A 25,385-nucleotide genomic window follows, 5' to 3' on the forward strand; every position below is an offset into this window, starting at 1 on the left:
TACAATTTTTTATGCACTATTGCTAATCTGTTGTGCTTACATGTCTAAAATAATGCTTACATAAGTTATATTACCTCACTACTTTGCCTTTTAGAATTCGCAAGCTGCCCAAAGCACTAAAGGAGTGGCAAGCATTCAATGACTTGAAGACGTCGATTGACGATTTCAGTGAGAGTTGTCCTCTGCTTGAAATGATGTCAAATAAAGTAAGACTTTTATTTTTGCATTAAATATTTACATTTCATAGGTTCAGTCTTCTGAATATTCTGTTGTAGACAGAGTCTGTTGCATTCTTTAATTTCTTGGACTCCAGTGGTGAGATCTCGCTGCCTAAATCATTATCTTTTAGGTGTACTTGCCCACCTTAGTGGGTTCCTGCTCCTGCTGCTGCATTTTTTAAAATATAAAATACGTTAAAGGCCCAGCAGTGAGGGCTCCTTTAAAATATATGTGGTAGGTCTGGAATCCTGAGAAGAGGTGTACCTCTCCAGCATCTGGAATATTTCATGTAAGAGGACCGTTCATAGTATTCAAGTAGATGAACTGTGCAGTTCTGGTCAATTTATTTAGTGTTATATTATGCATATACAGTGCCTTGCGAAAGTATTCGGCCCCCTTGAACTTTTTTAAACTTTTGCCACATTTCAGGCTTCAAACATAAAGATATAACATTTTTATTTTTTGTGAAGAATCACCAACAAGTGGGACACAATTGTGAAGTGGAACGAAATCTATTGGATTTTTGAAACGTTTTTAACTAATAAAAAAAATGGCTTACTGGTCATCAGAGAGGGGAGGAGTCTAGTAATGGAGTGTGTCTGCACCTAGCACGTCAGGTGTGCACCAGGTCTCCCGTCACGGCAGTGATGCCGCCGCTCGTACCTTACTGACCCTGGCTCCAGCTTCAGCGTACATGCTGTAGGCACTCCCCTCCCTCCGCTCTCTCCCCCCCCCTCTGTTTTGCATACCGTGTGGCAGTGCCGGTAGTCGGACGCTCTGTGTGCAGACGTGGGCTCTCTCGTCTGAGAGTGAGCCTGGCGAGGCGAGCGAGAATCTCGCTGAAGGACACCGGCCATGACGCCTGGACTCCGTGACTCCTGGACTCCCGGAGAGGGACGGTATCCCGAGCGAGGTCGGAGACCTCCGGAGAAACGACAGCGCCGGGCGCCCTCTGCTGTCGAAGGAGACACGGTGCACTTCGCAGAATAGCCATGGAGTGTCAATATTGACAAAAGAGGACGCTAAAGCTCCACGAGACGCCTGTGTTCCAGCAGTACCAGTACGAGATGCCCGGAGAGAGAGAGCACTTGCCTGAAGGGTATGTGGACTTACATTATGAGCTATTAAAACCTCTGAAAAATGGCACGGTGGAAGTCCTTCTAAGTGAGGATAGTAAGAAGGTGAAGGTGTACTAGTTGCTGAGGATAGGGCCGTAAATAACTACGTTGTGATTAATGGGAGACCCATGGAAAATAAACAAAAAGTTCCATCTTTCAATTAAATCTTTTAAATATTAACTGAAAAAGGGGAAAAAAAAAAAAAGAGAGAACTGAATGCTTGTGTAACTTTATATGGCTGCCTACTATTAGCCCTGGACAGCAAATCTATACTACATAACCCCCCCGGGGTTGCAAGTATCATTCGGCAGCACCCAGAATTGGTAGTTGTGTAGTAGTTGTGTATGTTTTAAGGTGGCCGCAGTGGATCGAAACTATGGGATTGTAAACATATAACAAAGAATAAGGCGGTCCCCGGAATATGATTTTCTTTTCTTGTTTTTTTTCTCTTTTTTTTTGTATCGCTCTGGTATACTGACGGCTATTGCAGCAACCACCATTTTTCCCCTAAGGGTTGGACATAACCAGGAAAAGAGATATCTTAAATAGGCATCAAAAAAAAAAAAAATTATACAAATAAATTGGAGTGTGTTGCTGTACCTGGATAACTGAAAGGAAAAACACCGAAGACGGGAGCCATCCCAAAATCGCCTCGGCGGAGTCTGGTTACCAGCCCTGGTGCAATGAATAAATATGTCACGCAAACAGGGGTAATGGAGAAACAACAGCTTGAAGAACAACAACATACAAGAAGTTCACAAGCTGAAAATAAAGACAAAAGGGAAAGAGAAAGAGATAAGAAAGACAAAGAAAAAAGAAGGCAACAAGCGCAAAACAACTCTTCACAGGACCAAGACATACCGCCTGAGGAGGAGACGGATCAAATACTAGAACCAGAGCGTGAAATAGAAAGTATACTGACTCACCCGATCCAACAAGAAAACCTCCAAGCTTTGCCTACAAAAAAGGAAATAATCTCTATGTTTGCAGACCTGGAAAACACCATGAAATCGGAAATGGAAAGACTACACAAAAATCGAGGACATATACTGGAGCGGGTAGAAGATATAGAAAAAAAGGTGGAAAAAGACACGAATATAATAAAGAAATTAGAAGTAGAAATAGTATATCTAAAAAAAGCACAAGAACAAGCATATAAAGCTGAAGACCAAGAAAATAGAGACAGAAGAAAAAATGTAAGAATACGTGGAGTCCCGGACGCATCACAACGAGAAGATCTCATAGATATAATAAAGAAGATCTGCAATCCCTTGATGAATAAAGATATAACTAATCCAATAAATATCGAAAGGGCTCATCGACTAAGGAAACCTAAGGACCTGCCACAGGATATGCCAAGGGATATAATAGTGCGATTCCAAAATGAAGAAGATAAATATCAAATATGGAGAAATATAAGAGCAAACGCACCATTAGAATATGAAGGAAAGGACATTCAGATATTGCAAGACCTATCACAAGAAACCCTAAGGAGAAGAAGAGCCCTAAAACCTTATCTAGCAGTGATGATTGAGAACGGGGTACAATATAACTGGGGCTTTCCTGCATGCTTAATAGGCAGAAAAAATGGTCGAATAGGAAGACTGAGACATATCGAAGAACCAGGGACATAGGAGTGGGAGAGGGGGGGGGGGGGAGGAGACGAAATGGGGAACTGGTTCCCCCCCTCTTCTGTAATAGGAGAGGGGGAGAGGATAAGAGAAGATAGATAAAGATAGGGGTGCTGTGCCCCCTTTTTGTTTTTTTGTTTTTTTCCCCAGGTCGTTTCCTCCCCTTCCCTCCTACTCGCTCCTCCTCCCCTTTTTTTTCTTCTAGGAGGGGGGGTGGGGAGAGGAGAGTGAGTTGGGGGGTGGGGGGACGGGGAGGTATGGTGGGGGACAGGATGTACCTGGCATGTTGGTTAACCGTCTCGCAAGTAATAGGTGAGATGGATTACGACACCGCCAAACAGAATTCCACCCTAGGACCATGGGACAAATGGAACGTGGCGGTTCCTGATAAAACGTCCTGGACCATGGGGTCATACTTACACCAAAAGAGGGAGCGGGGGGGGACGATGGGAGGGTAAATCTGTTGGCTTGAATCCACTAAATGAAATAAGAAAGTACCTAGATTTGTCTAATGCCGGAGATTAAGATAGTAACATACAACGTTAGAGGAATGAATTCTCCTTAAAAAAGGTATAACATTCTCAAAGAGTTGGAGGGATATTCTGTGGATATTGTTTTTTTACAGGAATCTCATCTATCTCTAGATTCCAACATTGGGTTAAGCACAGCAAAATTCCCAACCTGGTACTACGCAGACTCCCCGAGTAAGGGATCTAGGGGGGTAGCTATTGGGATTTCTAAAAACGTTAATTGGAAGGTAGAAGGAATGAAAGTGGACCCAGAGGGGAGGTTTTTATTCCTAAAAGGCAACATAGCAAAGAAAAGATACACACTAGCTAATATCTACTGCCCTAATAAGGGCCCAAAAAAAATATCTAAATGGAATTTTGAATACACTAGAAAAATATAAACAGGGCCAAGTGATCTTAACTGGTGATCTAAATTTTGCTATGGATCCCGTTATAGATAGCACGTCACATGGTTTTCCCCAGGAAACCAAACAACACAGAACCCTAAAAAAGAAAATACACACACAACAGCTAGTGGATACTTGGAGAATATGTAATTTTGGAAAAAAAGATTATACGTATTATTCCTCAGTTCATGGCATGTACGTGAGACTGGATTACATATTTGTAGATCATGAATTATTGGAAAACGTGATAGACGCCAAAATAGGAACCATTACTCTGTTGGATCACGCGCCGGTGATAGTTAAAATTAGAGAGCAAGAAATGGAGTGCAGAAAAGGGACATGGAGACTCAATGAGACTCTATTAGAAAATGTGGAAACAGAGAACACTATAAAAATAGAGATCGTACAATACTTTAAAACCAATGACACAGTAGAAATGTCTAAAGCTACTCTATGGGAGGCTCATAAAGCCCTAATCCGTGGTAAATTAATTTCCATAGGTGCCGGGAAAAAAAAAGAAAGTGAAATGAAATTTAATAACTTAAAAAAAGAACTTCATGCGCTAGAACAAAAGCATAAGAGACAATTAGATAAAAATATATATAAAGAGATCACCCAAAAACGCATACAACTAAACAACATGATGGAACAAGAGTCAAGAAAAGTATACAAAAATGTAGCTAAAGAAAGATATACTGTATGTGGGGAAACAAGACGGGGAAACATCTGGCAATTCTAGCACGGGAAAAAAAAGCCTCAAACTATATAGAAAGGATTAAAAACGCGCACGGGGATATGAAATTCAGAACATCGGAGATAGCAAATGCTTTTAAGACACACTATAGCGCTCTATATTCAATTAGGAATACAGAGACAGAAAAACAAAAGGGGATTAGGAAAACTAAAATCCAAGAATATTTAAGTGATATAGACTTACCCAAAATAACTGAAGAAATGGCTAAGAGGCTAGATGAGCCGATTACGCCAGACGAAATTTATAAAGCAATAAAGGAAACGCTGAATGGGAAAAGCCCGGGACCAGATGGTTTCACCATCAGGTACTATAAGAAATTTAAGCAGCAACTGGTCCCAGAATTATGTAAATTTTGGAATAAATTGGGGGAGGAGGAGGTTCTGAGGAAAGAATCACTATTGGCGAACATAACAGTTATCCCAAAACCCAGCAAAGATAAATTTATCTGTTCCAATTACCGCCCTATAGCACTGTTGAATACGGATACTAAATTATATGCAAAGGTATTAGCGACAAGAATAAAAAATCTTATGCCAGAATTAATTAATGGTGATCAAGTAGGATTCGTTCCCGGCAGGGAAGGCCAAGATAATAGCCTGAGGACTTTGTTACTCATGGGTAGAGACAAGGAAAGCAACCCCCCAATGATACTAATTTCGATTGATGCCGAAAAGGCATTCGATCGAGTAGACTGGAGTTTTATAATGGAAACTCTACAGAACGCAGGCCTTGGACCAAAAATGTTGAAATGGATAAATAATTTATATACTCATCCTTCAGCTAGAGTGGGGGTAAATGGGAGTATGTCATCCTCATTCGATATGTTAAATGGGACAAGGCAGGGGTGCCCCCTCTCGCCCCTACTGTATGTGATCGCTTTGGAGCCATTATTGGCAAAGATTCGAAATAATGTTAACATAAGGGGGGGTTAGAATGGGGGGAGAAGAACATAAGGTGGCGGCATATGCGGATGACCTACTCCTATACATGACTAATCCACGATTGTCTTTACCTAGTTTAATAAAAGAAATTGGAGAATACGGTGGACTTTCTAACTTTAAAATAAACCCAATAAAAACAGTTATCTTGAATATAGGCTTAGGCAATAGGGAAGAGAAAATGCTACAACAAGAATTCCCCTTCACATGGGAAAAAAAAGAAATAATATATCTAGGTATAAAAATAACAAAGACGGTCCACGAGTTATATCAAGCTAACTATATTCCATTGGTAAATGAAATTAAAACATTGTTAAGGAACATAAAAAATGGACCAATTACATGGACGGGTAGAATTAATATATTGAAGATGGTGGTTTTACCAAAAAATTACCTATAAACTCCAAATGCTTCCGATCAACATCCCAAATAGTTTTTTTTAAAATGATAAAAACACTCTTCTTAAAATTTATATGGCAAAATAAAAAATCTAGGATAAATTATAATATATTAACTAGAAAAAAAAATAGAGGGGGAATGGCATTGCCAGACACTTACAGATATTATATCGCAATCACTTTGGCGAGATTGGTGGAGTGGACAAATTTAGGCACTAAGAAGAAATGGGTAAAAATGGAGGAGTCACTTATTGGTTCACAATTACAAAAAAATATATGGATTCCTACCCAGTCTATTGTCAAATGATGGCTGGGTGAGACCGTCTTCGCTCTGGGTGAACCTCATATCAAGTCCTACCTGAATGCGCCTTGCACGTGCCCCATGGCCTGTGGTGCACTGCAATCTATCACCAGTTTTTTCCACCGGACACAGCCGATGACAGATCACTGTATCGGGCTGGCTCCCAGTACCATGTGACTGCTGTGACCAATCACAGCAGATCACATGACAATTGTAAGCAATGGATTGCTTCCTTTCATTCAGTAAACATGGTTGCTTATACCAGTGAAATTCACTGCTATTAGCAATCATAAGGTGTAAAAAAAGAAATCCTGATCACATTCCCAGAGTAGTACAAAAAAAAGTAATATAATTTTTTTTAAAATTTAAAAAATTATAATTTTTTTTTATTGTTTATAGATTTTTTTACAAACTCTCACCAGTTAGTTTCCCTCACCACTACCATACCAGTTATATAATGATGCCGTACTTCATTGGTGAGAGTATGTAAAAAAAAAGTGAGAATTGTTTTTTTTTTTCCTCAAAAATTTTTTCCAAAAAATTGTGACAAAAAATGACAACTTCAAAAAATCACCATGCCTCCTACTAAGTACCTTGACTGTCTCCTTTTCAAAAAGTGGTCATTTGGAGCATATTTGTACTGTCCTGGTGTTTTCAGGCCTTAAGAAATGAGATAGGCAGTTAGTACATTAGAAATGATCAATTTCCAGATAAAAAAATCCAGTATAAAGTAGAAAGTATCACTATACCACAATTAATAGACTATAACTTTCCTACAGACTAAATAAACACAGATTTGGATAATTTTCTTTTACAATTTCTTTATTTTTTCCCCCCCTTTTTTTTTCCCCTCATATAAACAAGAATGGAATTTTACATAAACAATCTGAATATCATACATCAAATTTCCATATTTATACATAGTAAGAAAAAAAAGAACACAACAGTTCGTTCTATTACCTTAACCTCTTACTCCCCTGATAGTATAATATATAAATTCAAGGAAAAGAAAGCTAAGTTAATGGTAATATATGGGGACGGCGTCGGAGAAACTCCTCTCTCGGTCCCACCTGCCCTATGTCTGGTCCTGGGTTGGTACTATTCCCAGCCAGGCCAGAGTTTTATTGTTATCCTCTTATTTCTCGTCTCCCCCCCCCTCTATTTCCATCCTTGTTTTTCTCCCCCCCCAAAAAAAAAAAAAAAAAAACAGAAACACAGCCCCCCCCCAAACCACCCCCCTCAGCACCCCCACAGACCAAGAAGGGGGGGAGGAGAGGGAGAGGGGAAGTTCTCATCTCCTTCCCCTATATCTCCCCCGCCTCCCCCCTAGATCGCATCAATCCGTCTCTTTCCCTCCTCCGAGGAGACATAAAGATTCCCTGGTGTCCATATTTCCAAGTAGGTTTTTCTTCTTTTCCTAGCTGTCCATATTAGGTCTTCCATCCTGTTCACCTCCTCAACTTTCTTCAGCCACATGCTCACACTAGGGGGTTGTGTTTGTTTCCACCTAAGTGTTATACATGACTTGGCTGTGTTTACCAAGTGACACAGGATGGAATTCCCATATATATTTCCCGGGGTCCCTGACAAATGCAAGAGAAATACTGCTGGATCCTCCCGTATCTCTACTTCACTAAATTTTTGAATAATCTCTCGTACGTCCTTCCAGTATTTTTCAATTTTTGGGCATGACCAAAATATATGTAGAAAATTTCCCACTTCTTTCTGGCACCTCCAACACTTATTTGATATATGAGGAAAATATTTTTGAAGTTTTTCTGGTGTTCTGTACCACTGTGAAATAATTTTATAATTAGTTTCTTGTAGTTTTGTACATGTTGCTGTTTTAAAAATAGATTGTATCATATTTTTCTTCTGCTCCTCGGAGAAAGTCCTTCCTAGATCTATTTCCCACTTCCGAAAGAAGGGTAGCTGAAAAATTTCTACAGGTTTAATCAATAACGCGTACATTTTCGAAATTACATGCGTAATTGGCTCCTTTTCCATACAGAGTTTCTCAAATGGCATATAGCCTCGGTCTAATAACTCTGGCGCTATCTCTGTTCTTAAAAAATTTCCTAGTTGTGCCGCCTGCCAGAAATCTAATTGGCCTTTTTTATCCATCATCTCCTGCATTGTTGGCCATTTGCCTATTTTTATGAAATGCGAGGCTTGATATATTCCTTTTTTAATCAGCTTGTCAAAAGGTCCTTTCTGTATACCTGGTATAAATCGTGGATTACCTAATATGGGGACTAGAGGGGAGTTCTGTGTCGATATCTTATTCTTAACTAAGAGATTGTAACATATCTGTAGTGTGGGTCCTATTGTAGGGTGTAGCTTCGTATCCAAAGTCAGATTTCTATAGCACCAAGGTGCTCTATGTAGTAGCTCCCTACATTGTGCTTGCTCTAATTTTACCCATATTTTCTGGTCTCCATGTCGACACCAGTCCAACAGTCTGCCTAAATGTATTGCCTGATAGTATTTATATATATCCGGTGTTGCCAGTCCCCCGTATTGCTTCGGTAGTGTTAATAGTGTCCTCCGTATCCTTGGTTGTTTATCTGCCCAGATAAATTTCATAAATAATGTTTGTATAGTTCTAAAAAATTTCCTTGGTATTAAAATTGGAATTGCCTGGAGGAGGTACAGGAGTTTTGGCAGAATATTCATCTTAATTATATTATTTCTTCCAAACCAAGAATGTATTCCCCTGTGCCATCTCTCCAGGCATCCGTGTACCATCTTCAATACTGGCGCAAAATTTAATTCATATATTTTATTGAGGTCTGTTGCAATCATTATTCCCAAGTATTTCAGGCCATGGTCCGTCCAATTAAATTTGTAATTTAATTTTATTAGTCTCGTCATTTTCTCTGGGACTGCTATCATTAAGGCTTCTGACTTGGAACAGTTTATTTTAAAGTGGTATATTATACTGTATGTCTCAATTTCCTTAAATAAATTTGGGAGCGAAATTGTCGGATTCGTCACTGTAAAAAGCATATCATCTGCATATGCTGCCACTTTATTGTGAGTTCCTCCTATAGTTATTCCTTGGATATCCCTGTTAAGCCTTACTCTGCATAGCAGTGGTTCAAGGGTCAACGCAAATAACAAAGGGGACAGTGGACATCCCTGTCTGGTCCCATTTGTTATCGGGAAAGATGAAGATATCACTCCATTTACTCTTACTTGAGCTGTAGGTTTTTCATACAAACTTGCTGTCCAGCCTATCATTTTCCCCCCTAGCTTTATATATCGGAGTACCGCGAACATGAACCCCCACCCTACCCGATCAAAAGCCTTTTCTGCATCTGTTCCTAAAAATATGCAGGGGGTCTCAGCGGAATTGGCTGTATGCATTAAGTTTAAGGCCTTGATAGTATTGTCTCTTGATTCTCTTGTTGGGACAAATCCCACTTGGTCTTGATGAATCAGAGAGGGCAAATACTGTTGTATTTCATCAATGTAGCAGAATACATTTTGGCCTAAATTTAGAGCCAGTTCACACAGGGGCGTCTCGTCAGGCGACTTGGCTGACTGACAAGTCGCGTTGACTTAGAAAAAAGTTCCTGTATGACTTTGGGGGAGACATGAGGCGACTTCATTGACTTCTATACAGAAGTCGTTTTGAAAGTCGCCGCAGTGGTCGCGTCCAGGTCGTCTGAGGCAGTCGTGCTGTAAGTCGTGCTGCCTCAGTGTGACCCGGACCTAATGAAGAAAGTTTATTTATTTGTAAACAGAAACAAGTTTTTTTTGTATTTTTAATAAAAAAAACTGTGATGATTAAGTACCAACAACCGAACTTCATAGCTCAAGTTAAGTCTCGCCTTATCTGACAACTAATTTTTCAGTCAGTCACATCGTGTCACAAGGCAAGATACGATATGCAGTCTCTTTAGCTAAAGCATAGCGCTCATTGAATCCTTTGCCGTGTATGAAATATTTCTTTGTAAATTCAAATTCTATATGCTGTATATAGTTTTATATATACTTAAAATAAATATATACACACATATATATGTATATAAAACAACAATTTTGTAAAGGTAAAAACATTTGAATAACATTGACCTAAAATCGCCTCTTCTCCACTCACATCCACTTTCCCCCATTGATTATATTCCTGACAGCACTGATATTGCTGCCTCTCCCTTCCCCAGTGAGTGCTTTTGTGCAGGAATTATAGGACAATAGCATAGTCAGATTCCAGTACTTACAACAGTATTTTCCAAAACACATTAAACAGTTACTTCTTGATTATATAACCGTAGTAAAGTATTTTTCTTTTGTTTTATGTGTATGCATATATACTTTAAGTGTTCCTAGATTTTCCCCCAATAGCATTTTTTTGCACATCCATTTTTTAGCAAGACCTAATTCATAAAGCTTCCAGCCTTCTAGAAAAGATTCTAAAACAAGTTTTAAGTAGTTATATGTCTTTTGACTGCCTGAACAATTCTTGGAAAGTACTACTATTAAAAATTACACTTTTTGGAAATTAGAAACATGCCTCGTTTCATCTCTTATGATTTTCTTCTTAAATACATTAAATTATACCCTAGGTTGCCAGGACTAATGTGGGCATATTTCACCAGCTTTCATTGATTCTAAAGCTAAATGGCATTTTCTTGAATACATTTTTGATTGCTGCCTCATACCTCCATTTTGTCTTATACTGCTATTTTTCTTGCACACCAGGCAATGATGAAGCGACACTGGGATAGAATTTCACAACTTACTGGTCACAGTTTTGATGTGGAGTCGGAAAGTTTTTCCTTGAGGAACATAATGGAAGCCTCACTTCTGAAAAATAAAGAAGACATTGAGGTAAAGTATTGTAAGACTGGTATAAATCATGTCTTACATTAGATTATTATTTTCTATTTTAAAAAAGGACATTACAGAAAACAACTTTATTTTAATTATTTATGTGATTCTGGATTTTTAACCCTATAGACCAGGGTGCCCAACCTTTTGAAGAGTGAGGGCCACTTAAGAGACTTAATAACCAGTCGTGGGCCACAATGAGCAGATGACAGTTCAGCGTCCACTCTGCTTATGCAAAGCGGACACATACACAGCCCACTCTACTCTATGGGCCCTCTAATCTGATCAAATGGAAGGGGACGGATCCACTTTCCTTTTTTTTTTTTTTTTAGTAGATCGGATTGGAAGGAGGCAGGTGAAAACGGATACAAGTCTGTTTACATCTGCCGCTCCATAGACGTGAATGGAGGGTCCGATTGGGTCAGACAGATCATGTTAAAGGGGCTTAAGGCTACTTTTACACTGATGGTCTGTGGTCTACTTGCACCTGTGGCTTTCCTGCACGTTAGCTATACTTTGCCATAGAATTTCTTTCTGAAAGTGCACCAAACCCACAGGTAAGACCAGAAGTTTATGGCTCAGTGCAGGTAAGCCGCAGGTACACTGCGCTACACCTGTGAATCAGTTTAAAAGCAGCCCTGTAACCACTGCAAGACAGATATGTCCATATATACACTGTGATTTTAATAATAAACTTGCTTTCCCAGGCAGAGTGGATTTGGTATCACTCCAAATATGACAGGAACCAGTGCTATACAGGAAGCATTGGCTTATGCAGCTCTGCTCCACAGCTGCTTGCTTCCTCTACCAATGGCTTCATTCACAACACTGATGCTCTGGCATGGTGGGTAGACAACCTGCAATCTGGACTTCCCAACCCACCATCCCAGAGCAGGAGGTCGCGGGCCACATGTGCCACCCCTGCTATAGACAATGGCTTAGTCAGATTCTAAGGGACCTCTACTTGTAGGGACTTTGCCGTCTGTTCATTGTACACCAACAGTATTTAGAAAGTTATCCTTCACTATAAATAAAGCTCCCCCATGTGTATACTGTGTATATTAAGACTCCATCAGTGCGCTTTAAACTAACCTTGCATTGTAATAATTTTTAAACCACTGCACCACTGTAGAATTTATATACACAAGTGTAGTTTATGGAAAAGAGGGTTGCATAATTTCTGAAATTTGCATTTTTAGTGCGTCTGTGCATAAAAGCAATAGTAAAGGTAGGCTCAAGTAAACTTTCAAAACAAAGGATGAATTAAACATTTATCTGCACACCTTTTTGCATGAGGTACTGGTTACTGCCAAGACGCTGATGGCTATGGTGTGGATCCAAGCTGGGGCTCTTGCCTTACAACAATGTAAAGCAGAGATTCATAAAATGCTCTCATTTAGAAACTGATCTATGACCACAGTGGTTGCTCCCCAAAAATTGAGAAAATTGGAGGCATATGATAAAAGAATCTTGGATTTACATGATTGATTGAGACTTGATTATGAACAGCGGTTCTTATGGGATTAGGTCTGATGTTACAGTGCTGTATATTAAATTGAGACCTGTTATGTCTATGGGTATTACTAAGTTCCCTATATTCCCTATAAATATCCCTATATTTGAGATGACACAGGGCTTTTCGATCAAATATACAATGTAAACTAATTGTATGTGCTTTACCTTTTTGTATTTAACTTATTCCTGAGAAGAGTCTTTGATTAGGTCTCTCTTTTAATTTGTCTTTAACAATTTCATGACATGCCAATTGTGTATATAATGGATTCTTTGTATGCTATATTAAAGAGACCTATTTATAATATACAGTGCCTTGAAAAAAGTATTTGTACCCCTTGAAATTTTCCACATTTGGTCATGACACAACAAAAATGTGACAGACCAACACAAATTGGCACATAATGTGAAGTGGAAGGAAAAATGATAAATGGTTTTCAACATTTTTTACAAATAAATATGTGAAAAGTGTGGCGTGCATTTGTATTCAGCCCCTTTTACTCTGATACCCCTAACTAAAATCTAGTGGAACCAATTGCCTTCAGAATTTACCAAATTAGTAAATAGAGTCCACCTGTGAGTAATTTAATCTCCATATTAATACAGCTATTCTGTGAAGCCCTCTGAGGTTTGTTAGAGAACCCTAGTGAACAAACAGCATCATGAAGGCCAAGGAACACACCAGACAGGTCATGAATATGGTTATGGAGAAGTTTAAAGCAGGGTTAGATTATAAAAAAATATCCCAAGCTTTGAACATCTCAAACTGTAGTTTATGGCACAACTTCAAACCTACCAAGACATGGCCATCCACCTAAACTGACAGGCTGGGCAAGGAGAGCATTAATCAGAGAAGCAGCCAAGAGGCCCATGGTAACTTTGGAGGAGCTGCTGAGATCCACAGGTCAGGTGGGAGAATTAGTCCATAGGACAACTATTAGATGTGCACTCCACAAATCTGGCCTTTATGGAAGAGTGGCAAGAAGAAAGCCATTGTTGAAATAAGGCATAAGAACTCCCATTTACAGGTTGCGAGAAGCCATGTGGGGGACACAGCAAACATGTAGAAGAAGGTGCTCTGGTAAGATGAGACCAAAATTGAACTTTTTGGCCTAAAAACAAACCCTATGTGTGGCGGAAAACTAACACTGCATCTCACCCTGAACACATGATCCCCACCATGAAACAGTCATGAAACATGGTGGTGGTAGCATTATATTGTGGGGATGCTTTTCTTCAGCAGGGACAAGGAAGCTGGTCAGAGTTGATGGGAATATGGATGGAGCCAAATACATTATAATCTTAGAAAAAAACCTGTTAGAGTCTGCAAAAGACTTGAGACTGGGGCAGAGGTTCACCTTCCAGTAGGACAATGACCCTAAACATACAGCCAGAGCTACAATGGGATTTAGATCAAAGCATATTCATGTGTTGGAATGGCCCAGTCAAAGTCCAGACCTAAATCCAATTGAAAATCTGTGGCAAGACTTGAAAATTGAAAATTGGAACTCCCAAACATTGTATATATTTTTTTAGTAAAGACCCTAAAGAATAAAATGGTGGTTGTTGCAAAATTTTATGTCACACTGTATTTGCACAGCGGCCTTTAAAATGCATTTTTTTTTAGAAAATGACAAAAAATAAAAAACTAACTGTATAATGTGAAAGATTTTACGTGATAAGAGAATCGTGATCTTTTTATTCTGAGCAAAAAAATTCTGATTCTCATTTTGGCCAGAATTGTGCAGCTCTAATGCACGCCACACTTTTCAGATATTTATTTGTAACAAATTTGGAACATCATTTATCATTTTCCTTTTCTTTTTCCTTCCTTCTCCAGTTATGTGCCACTTTGTGCTGGTCTTTCATAAAAATCCCAATAAAATACATTTACATTTTTGGTTGTAACGTGACAAAATGTGGAAAATTTCAAGGGGTATAAATACTTTTTCAAGGCACTGTACTGTATGTGCATGTCTTTGTCAGCATTGATGATTCTGTATGCCCATTTAAATACTAGAAATACCTCTTTTGGAGGAAAAAAAAAGTAACTATTGCCAAGTTTCAAAATACTGCACCAGCACAAATGATTGGCTCTTATGTAGGGAAAACCACAATACAAGGGACACTGTCAGTATGTCTATCATTTTGTAAGAAAGTTCCTATATTTAGAGCAGGACAGAGGGGACTGTAGGTTTGTTCTCAAGTTGAATGTGTTTTTAAGTCGGAACAGTACCCTTTTTTTAAGTGTAACTCCAGCTAGGCACTTCTGGCTGTGGAATGTGGGGTGTTCCGGGCACTTGTGGGCATGCATTCCTGTATGTGGGGTGTGCAGTACATGTAGTACTGCAGTGTGGGATGTGTCCCGTTCTGCAAGATGGCTACTCAGTGATGTACGGGAACCAGCATGGAGCGCAAGCTGCCGGCAGTGACGTCACGCTGCCTCCGTTCGTAAGTAGGGGTCGTTCACAACTCAGATGTTCGTAACTCAGGGACTGCCTGTAAATGCTTGTCCAGCAATCACAATAGCAAAAGCTTACGTTTGACAGTATTACAAGCTATACCTAATGAAATATGTTCAATTTTGCATTTGTTCATTGCTTCATCTTGCTTTTTTTTTTCATTCCAAAACATATTGTTTAACCTCTTGCAGACCAGCTCTGCTGTCATTAGACTGCGGCAGGTCGGCACGATCCCGCGAACCGTCATAGCTATATGTAGGTCCCTTTAAGCGGGATAGCAGGTGTGCACATTGGGGTTCCAATGCTCATGACCGCCGGCCACAAGCGATCATGAGCACCAGAGGCAGAACAGGGACGTGTGTGTGTGTAAATACACACATCCCAGTTCTGTGAGGAGAAGTGAGAGAGAGAGATTGTGAGTTTCATACGAGCTGGGAACTACAATCTCTCATCTCCTATAGTCAGTCCCATCCCCCACAGTTAGAACACACACATAGGGAACACAGTTAACCCCTTGATTGCCCCCTAGTGTTAACCTCTTCCATGAAGAGTGACATTTATACAATAATCAGTGCATTTTTATATCACTGATCACTGTATAATTGTCAGTCGACCTACAAATGTGTCAAAAGTGTCCAATGTGTCCGCCATAATGTCGCAGTCTCGATAAAAATCGCAGATTGTCGCTATTGCTAGTAAAGAAAAATAATAAAAATGCCATAAATATATCCCCTATTTTTTAGACGCTATAACTTTTGTTTTGTTTTTTATCCCTTTTTTTCCTTTTCTTTCACCTGGTAATCTGGCCAGTAACACACTTTCTGTATTAAGATGTCTACACTCTGGATAGAGGAGCAACTGAGACATCTTTGGACAGCAGCATTGCTAGTCAGGGAAGAGAGTAGTGTGGCATGCACTAGTAGACCTAGATGGGTTGTCTAACGAATTAAAGCCAAACTCTACCTAACACCTTTGAAGCAGTTGCAGAAATGTTTTTTTTTCTTTCTTTTGGGATAAAAGTTCTACAAGAATGAATACAAATATGAAGAAAAATACTGCGCTGATATGCCAATATAAATAAAAAGCAACCAGCACCACAAATGACAATTTTCTGTTTAAAAGCAATGAAAAATAAGTGCAGCGCTAATAAAGTAAATAAAAGTAAATATACAGAGACCCTATCTAAAGGGTACAGCTGGAATTCCGGTAGTAAAAATCACAAAAAATGCATGTGTTGTTATTAGAACTAGAACAGAATCATAATTGCAAAATAATAAAACACAGTGCAGAAAGACAGTCAAAAAAATGGTATTAAGAGAATCAATGTTGATTATTAGAAACATGCATATATTACTTAATGATTAGGACTCGTATACAGTGAATAACATCCCAATAAACAGATTGTCTTACCTAAATAAAAATATCAATGATCCCAAAATTATAAAGAGTATCCCATACCCACAATTTATAGATTGTGCTAAGAAAATGTGCAGCTCAATAGAAAAATAGAGGGTTGTGAAAAAAGTCCAAACAAGTGTGGTAAAGCAAATGGTCAGGATAATGATCCAAGAATGATTGATGAGTCCCAAAGCCCAAATTAAGGGTTTACTGGAACTTGTGGACCTAGTTGGTATTAGCCTAATGGGTCTAAACAGGTGGTGGTGTAGAAACACCTGGTAAGACATGATTTCCACCCAGCTCTCTGCAACAATCTCCTTAAGCGATTTGAGGGGGTAATCCACTTCCACCGTCAACGGATGTCCACCCAGAATAAGCCGACCGCGCTGTAGCCATCTTTCGGCTATGGCCCTGTCGGCATGTGGATAAATAAAAATATTAATGATCCTAAAATTATAGTGAATATCCCATACCCACAATATATAGATTGTGCTAGAAAAATGTGCAGTCCATTAGAAAAATAGAGGGTTGTGAAAAAAGTCCAAACAAGTGTGGTGAAGCAAATGGTCAGGATGATGATCCAAGAATGATTGATTGATAAGTCCCAAAGCCACAAGGGTCACCACTGTAAAGGGTTCCACCACCACCAAAACATGAGGAGGCTTACTGGAACATGTGGACCAAGTTGGCATATGCCTAATGGGTCTATACAGGCAGGGGTGTATAAACACCTGGTAAGATGGGATTTCCACACCACTCTCCGTAACACTGTCCTTAAGCGATTTGGGGGGATAATCTACTTCCACTGTCAATTCCACAGCATAATAAAGAACAACTATGCAGGACCATCACCTTCGGATTCAGGGGTGGACAGTTTCTTCTCTATACCACTTGTTTAATGTATATATCCAGAAAAGAAAGACAAAACACAGGAACATGTAGACTTCTAAGAATGTTCATTAAAAATTATATCTATGTATGGCCAGCTTTAGAGGAGATAATTTACTTACCTGGATTCTTGTAATCTTTTTTTGAAAATGCCCTTTCTTTTCTTTGTCCATATGTGTTCAAGAAACCCTTCTTTTTGTACAGTACTGCTTTAGGCAGTGTACCTCTAAGCCCAGTGCTCGCTAGAATGATACAACTTTTAAAATGTAACACACACTTAGATCAGAGAAGAGTTCACAATTGTTCCTGCTTTTTATCATTGCTTTTATCTCCGGAGTACTGCTGAAAGGGAATGACTCCAGCTCTAACAAGGGCTGTCATTGTTCAGTAGTACAAACTATAAGAGGTGCCAGTGGTTCATATAATGAGTCACAAGACAGAAGAAACTGTATTCAAGAGAGGTAAAACCTTCAATCATTATAGCACAGGGACCCACTTGTGTGTGTGAGTTGTGGGTTTGGAAAAAAAGAGCAATCTAATCTGCAGGTGACTGTTCCTCTTCTGTATCAATTAGTTGTGTTTTGAAAGAGCTGAATTATTGCTGCCTGCAAATTGAAGCATGTGGAGATGTAATTGTTGTATGAATATTTATGTCCAACAAATGAGAGTATATGAGCTGTGCTATTCTTCATTTGTTTGTGCAAAGCGTTACTTATCTTCTTGAGTATATTGGGTTGTTTCTTTCCCTACATCAATTAGCTATGCAAATAGCTTTGAGCTTTTAAATGCATTATTTGGCTGTTAGAACTTCAATATTTGACAAGTAAAATTAGAAAAATGTTTGCAATTTGTAGGTTATATCTCTTTTATTAAACGAATAGATCTAAAGGCGCCAAAAACTAAGAAGTGATTTATTTACAGCTAATGGCTTATATGAGTGTTTATTCTAAACACTAATCCTAATTACTCTGTAGTGTTACTGAAAAAGTGTTTACCTGAAGTCCTAAGGTCAAGATCTATTGGTCTGTACAAAGAGTGAGAAATTGGACATCAGTATGACTGTACCTTCTCACTAGATAATTTTTAGTGTACCATCCATCTTGTTAGCAGCTATTTCTATTATTTAACATAAATAGATCAAACACAATCATTCTCTAAGTCAATATTGCAGCACTTATGACTCTCATTCATGTGAAAAGATTGCCACAAAACAATTTATACAATACAATATCCCATATTGGTTCCTGGAAAGAATTTATTTTATTTTATCTTTACTTGCCTATTTTATATATTTTTAAATAATAACAATTCTAATTTGATCAAAGAATTTCAACAACTAATTATATATCGTAATTGCTTAATAATAATAATAATAATAAAAATTCTATGTGATTAATTAGAACTCCCTCTCTAATGTATTTAGCCATGTTGAAATGACTAAATGATACTATTATAATTACAGTATATTGTAACTATTTCAATAATCTTTACTACAAATATAAACATTTTCAAAAGCCAAGAATATATAACATTTGTAAATAGCAGTGGCATGAACCAGTGTTAAAAATGATAAACATGTTAAAACTTTTAAAGGAGGCAGTCACATGAGATCAACACATTTTAGAAACAAGTATGCCAAACGAAGCTTGCCACATGTAGTGTATTGATTACGTAGAGGAAAGATGGTTAAGCTAATCATTAATTCCATTTTGGTAGATGGCACAATGGAGATAATTGCAAATCTTACAAAAGCAATTGAGCGATCACACATAGAGCATAATAAAATGGCCATACATATTTGTAAGAGAAATAGGTAGTGTAAAAACAACAGTGTTGGATACAAATAAACTAAGCACTTTTTCACTTTGCTTGGTCTGAAACATTTGCTTTTGCGATTGGTTTTATGGTTCATATCAGAAGTTTGCTGAAGTTGCTTTCCAGTCAGAATAAATGATATTGTTATGCAGGGCCAAGTTATATTGCAGCATGGGTTCCTATTTACCATGTTTGCTGCCTTAGGCAAAATTTGACTCATGACCCTATGTCATAATTTCAGTCATTTTGCCTCATCCATGGCACATGATTATTGCAATCAAGGGAGCAGTATCAAGTATTTATAATAGAATCATTGAAATATAATGGGCAATCTGTTGGTGGCTAGGTCACATATGCCAAACAGTGAGGGCTTTTGGTGCATATGATTCATTAAATAATAACTAAATAGTAACCAACTGGTTAGATGCTGCTTGCTTGATAGCAGTCCTATACAGTCCAAAATTTTGAGTAAAATATATCTAAAACGAAAATATATTTTTTTCCTTTTGATTTGAGTAGCTACATGTTAAAAATCCAATCAGGTTTTTATTACTGTTTGTGTCTCCTCTAGGGAGGTGCACTAGATCTATTTTTCCTGGGATGGGATTTTCCAATGTCACTGGGATTGATGGGTAATCCAAAACTTTGTGTTGTCTCTGGAATAGGAGTAGAAGGAAATCTTCCAGTGGGTGCTTTTTTTCCAGTAACAATTGTCTAAAGCTGGTCATAGATGGATACAATTTTTAACAACGATTCTTAGGAAAACTCTTGGAAATTCATACGAAAATTCTCAGAACTTTCGAATGTCATTTGAAAGATTTAATTTGCATTTATCAGTTGATTTTAGAATGAATGGACTTTACTGAAATAAAACCACATACATTAATTAGAAAAAAACATTTCAACCCTTCTCCTTTGATTTTTTTTGTAAGAGCAGTTGAAAATAAACGTCACTTTAAGCCACTAATTATTAGAAAAATGCACAAACTTTCTTAGAATATTCTTTTCCTAGGAGTTTTCATTTGAAATTCTACACACTGTTTGTGTTTGTCTATAGCATAGTTCTCCAAACTTTCTAATCAAAGGGTCAGTTTACTTTCCTTTATACTTTGGGGGGGGGGGGGGGGGGGCGAACTGTTGCCAGTGTAACCAGAAAATGATCCAATGTGAATGGGGTAAACAATGCCCCATTATTGGTATTAGTGGGAGGAATAGTGCCCCATTAGTATCACTAGTGTCAATGGCAGAAATTATGTCCTATTGTTGGTATCAGTTGAAGAAATAGTGCCTTGAATCGGTGGGAGGAATAGCTCACCTAGAGCTGGACAAAGGCAAGCTAAGGGCTGCAGTTTAGACATCATTGGTCTATAGGAAAAAAAAATCAACAGATATTTCCCATATGCAAGGCCAGAGAGGAGGGATTTTTATCATTCCCTGGCCTGGTCCAAAATGAAAACCAAATATTGGTTTAGATTTACTTTAAGGCTCCTTTCACATCTGCACACTGAGGGAATGCGTACAAAATCTAGTGCATTTCCACAATGTTCAAAAAATGTGTGTCCTTATTGTAGTTGCACTGCAGTCCTATTAATTCTTAATGGCACCTCAATGCTAGAGCACAGGTGTTTTTAGTGCACCGGTACACATGGTAATAAAGTACCATGTGTTCTGGCGCATGTCTTTGGTGCAGTTTGAGGGCATTGGGCAGCCCCTTCAAATGTATGATCTGCCCCAATGCTGCACATGTGACATGCACTAATGCACAAACTCTCACCTAGATGTTAACAGAGCCTTAGTGAAGAAAGGGAAGCGCATATCACAAAAGCTGAAACATGTTTTAGAAGCTCAGACTACCCCCTCGTCCCCCAATACACAAGCTTTTTATAGTCTATGGTGTGAGCAGAGCACATAGAAAACAATTGACGTGGAGTGGTGGCCAAGTCATGAGAAACAGGTTTATGAAAACGTATACCGTTTGTGATTTGTACACCATACTTCAGCTGGAGGGATTTTTAAACCATTAAACCATTGGACTTAAAATTGTATTGGTAAGGAATGTGAAGATCGCCTAGAGGCGCTATACAAGTATTTCATTCATTCAAGATTTTACCCTTGTCTTATTTTGTTTTCCTTGCAGGACATATGCATCAGTGCCGTCAAAGAAAAGGATATTGAAGCAAAACTGAAAAATGTTATTAATGAATGGAGTGCCCATGTATTCACTTTTGCCCAGTTCAAGTCAAGAGGTGAACTGCTGTTGAAAGGGTCAGATACCTCTGAGAAAATTGCTCTGATGGAAGACAGTCTCATGATATTGGGGTCAATTATGAGTAACAGGTAAGCAATAGATATCCACTAAAGCATTTGTCACAATATCTCTCCTATTAATGCAGTGTTTGATAATATAATACAGGACAAAGTGTGGAAGCCGTTCTAGACAATTTTAAAACATTTGCGTGGCTTAACTGTGGACCTGGATCTCTTTGGAGTATTTTATGTTTTGCCTATGCAGGTACTTTAAGATATGTTGTTAAAGATTTTCCATTGTATGCAAACATTTTTTGCACTTTTTATTATTTTTCCTGGTTGAGTATTTTCAATTGTAATCTAAACTCTACAGTTTTCATTTCTGTGATCATAAATAGGATCACACACACTGCAGACCTTTGTAACATAAAAAAGGTTACATTTTAAATGTGGATCTATCCTATCGACAAAATGGCTTTTAAATGGACAGACATAGAGATAAAAATGGCAAAACTCCCAGCAGGCTAAGAGCATCTAGACAATAGTACACTTATCACTAGCTGACATTTATTTTGAGGTTGGTGTGACACCTCTATTCCTGTGTACAGATCTGATCAATGTTTATGAAATGCCTGGAATTAGGAACACAAACATGTTGACATTTATCCAACCCCATCATTCTTCTTTTCTCATATAAAATAATTTTCAGGTAAATTATAGATTTTTCTTTTCCTGGACAGGGCTAATATGTTGACGAAAACCATTCCTGTATCACTTGTTATACATGGGTATATAAAATCTCAGTCTATAGAATGCAGTGATGATCAGTGTATTCTGATGTGTCTCCCCACTGTCACAATATGACACAGTGGCAAGGATTCCCCCATCCACCTCAAATGTGTGTATGGGTGAATTGGGTCAGTTTTTTTAGTTCAATCCACTGGTTGAGTGAAGAAAACAAAGTAATCTATGTCCGGCCCTAATAGTACAGTCATGGTTACCAATTAACCTGAGATCCCTATGGGCAAAGGGGATCATACTGACTTATAGTATTTGCAGATAAAAATCCTCTACAGAATTCTTCATTTAATCAATTATGAAATTTTTGTTTAACAGGTATAATGCACCATTTAAGCCAACCATACAACAGTGGGTGCAAAAGTTATCCAACACAACAGAGATCATAGAGAACTGGCTTAATGTACAGAACCTCTGGATTTACCTGGAGGCTGTGTTTGTTGGTGGTGACATTGCAAAACAACTACCTCAGGTGTGTACTGTCTGAATAATATTTGTTATATGTAAATCCAGAAGGTGGCATTGGCACTGCAAACAGGTGATTTCAAGTACAGGTGCAAAGAACACCAAAGAAGGGAAGTAAACACCAAGTGAAAAGTAGCCCTGGATGCTGAAAGCTGAAGATAGAAGATGATGTGTCAAATTAATATGTCATGCTTCTGCAGGGCCTGAGGAAGTCTTAAAGTATAACTAAAGGCAAAACTTTTTTTATTGCTACCTCTGCCCCCATTAGAGAGACTCATCCTCTCTATTTGTCCAGCTTAGTATTATCATCAAAAGTGAAAGTAAAAGAAAATCCCAAATTTTGTGTTGTTCCTCGGACAGTAAGAGAGGGGAAATCTTCATTTAGGTACACTTGATTTGATGACCTAGTTCTTTTAGAATTGTTACATATAGGGTCAGAGATTCCTATTTTTTAGCATAGGTTGTAATTTTCAATATTGACAGGTATATAAAAAGTGAGTTCATTCACACCTATGCGTGAACTACAGTGAGTATGGTAATGCACACATGTAAGTGCGAATGGGCATTCCTTTTAAAAACACACATAGGAATGAATAGGATTTCTACTTGGAATTGTTTTTTTATGCAGTAAAATATATTTTTTTACAGCAGGAATTGAACTACTGTGAACAGGCCCCAAGAAGTAATTCTTTTTTTTTTTAGTTTAAAAAGTTTGTTCAATACAAACGTTTTAGGAATAATATTTCATCACACAAGTAAAACTTATTAAACCAAGCAATAGGCAAATTTGTATTTACCCATTTGCTTTTCACATTAAGGAAAAGCGGTGAGAATATCCCCCTCATTTAGTAAATCAGAGTTCTTTAAATGGACATCAGCTGTAAAGTTGTAATTTACCATTGCAGTCCAGCTTGAGCCAACACTATAGCTGGTATTTTCCCTGAAAGCTCTTTAATACACAAAGCTTTTAGTCCATTGGTCAAATATTCATAACTTTATGAACCAAAAAATATAGATTCATTTCTGAATGCTGCATTATATTTATAATGCTGTTAATGTATTTTAAATAATAAATATATTAATTAAAAAGCAAACACTTTAACCTCCCTGGTGGTATGTCATATTTTTGCATCTCAAAGCGGTACATTTTTTCGCATGGAAATTTGCCATTTTATATTGTAGGTCTGTAATTCTTAGGAATAACACTTAAATCTGTCCAAACAAGAGTCTAGTAAACATCCTGGGCAAAAAAAAGTTTGAAACATAAAATCATAAATTATAATATAATAAATAACTATCAATAATTATAACAAATAATAATACAATTTATTCAATATTGTAATTCATTCAAAAACACTGACTTTTTTTTCCTGGTGGGGGTTATGTGGGGAGGAGGAATACCGCCTAAACAGACATTTTCTTGTAGTATTGGGCAGGGGGTCATCACACTGAATCGCTATGAAACACACCTCTAGCAAGAGGGCAATATAATGTACCCATGTGTCTAGGCTAAGCTACACTAGGGCTGTGTTACTGTCCTTTTTGTTTTTTCGTTTTTTCTATTCGCTGTTTTTCCGTGCCTTTTGTTGTTTTACACTGGTATGTTTTTTACTCTGTAACCAGTGGTTGTTTCTGCAATATGCGGGTTATTGTTGTTTGTTTGTCATAAAACATAATAAAAAGTAATTCACAAAAAAAAAAAAAAAAAAACACTGAAATTTGCTCAGTTGAAGAATTATCACTGTCCTCACTTTCAGCGTTTGATGATGAATTTCCCCACGAATCACTATCACTCAATTCTCTAAGTGATTCGAATTTACTATTGCTGTTCTCTAAAACCGCTTTTGATGGAAAGGGATGCTTTTTGGTTGCAATGCCCATTCTCAAGTTTCCAGGCAGAAAGAACAGTATATATAATATAAAACTGCATGCAGGACACTGGGCAAAGCACTAGGGACAAAAGGGATGTGAAATTTGATACAGTAATTTAATCTGTAAGATTACAGTTTACTGTATGTGTTATGTTTTTTGCATTTTTTTGAATTTGGTGCCCGACTCCATCCCCATGCATCGCGACGCTTGCAGGGAACAGAGCCCGACACACAGTACATCGGGCGGAGGACACAGCCTGTGGACACAACAGGAGGACATTGCAGGATCCTGGAGACAAGGTAGATAACTTTCCCAGGATACTGCGATGCATTCCTGAGTGTGGCTCGGGGTTATAGCTTTTGGTAATGAAAATTGATCTCAAGCCACACTCAGGATTACCGTCAGGGAGGTTAAACTTTTAAAATATAAAATTAAATTAATTTAGTGCCACTTCTGTTTTTAAACATGTCCAAACTGCCAAAAGGCTGTTAATTATGTTTAGCCAGTCTTGTGAGCATGGTGCCCTCTGACGGACAGCTAAGACAGTGATCTTGCTTTTCTCTACTGCAGCTAAAGTGTATAGCTAAAACATTTTCATTTAGTTTTTAGGTTGAATATCATTTTTATTGATTTTTTTTTCAAGAAAACAACAATATAAGAGGACCAGTAATGTGGGGGGGGGGGGGGGGTGGACAGAATAAAGAAAAGGGAAAGTGGGTTGGGATGGGGAAGGCGATCCCATAGTGCAAAATAGTATAACATCAGATATACATAACATCTTAAAACAGTTTTTCATAGGAAAGTATCTCTCCGTGCA

At 38.1% G+C, this 25,385-nt stretch overlaps 1 protein-coding gene across 2 annotated transcripts in view; it reads left to right on the forward strand.

Annotated features, from left to right (window-relative positions):
- Nucleotides 1-25,385, forward strand: part of LOC143996736 (dynein axonemal heavy chain 5-like) — a 638,308-nt gene that overhangs the window by 187,793 nt on the left and 425,130 nt on the right. For both annotated transcript variants that reach the window (XM_077491993.1, XM_077491994.1), the window contains exons 33-36: nucleotides 95-206; nucleotides 10,983-11,111; nucleotides 21,324-21,523; nucleotides 22,550-22,703. In XM_077491993.1, coding sequence (XP_077348119.1) covers nucleotides 95-206; nucleotides 10,983-11,111; nucleotides 21,324-21,523; nucleotides 22,550-22,703 — 595 coding nt within the window. The remainder of the gene's footprint in view (nucleotides 1-94; nucleotides 207-10,982; nucleotides 11,112-21,323; nucleotides 21,524-22,549; nucleotides 22,704-25,385) is intronic.

This window comes from Lithobates pipiens, unplaced genomic scaffold, assembly GCF_037356315.1.
Source record: "Lithobates pipiens isolate NorthernLeopardFrog02 unplaced genomic scaffold, aLitPip1_a1.2 Scaffold_19, whole genome shotgun sequence".
NCBI classification, from domain to species: Eukaryota; Metazoa; Chordata; class Amphibia; order Anura; family Ranidae; genus Lithobates; species Lithobates pipiens.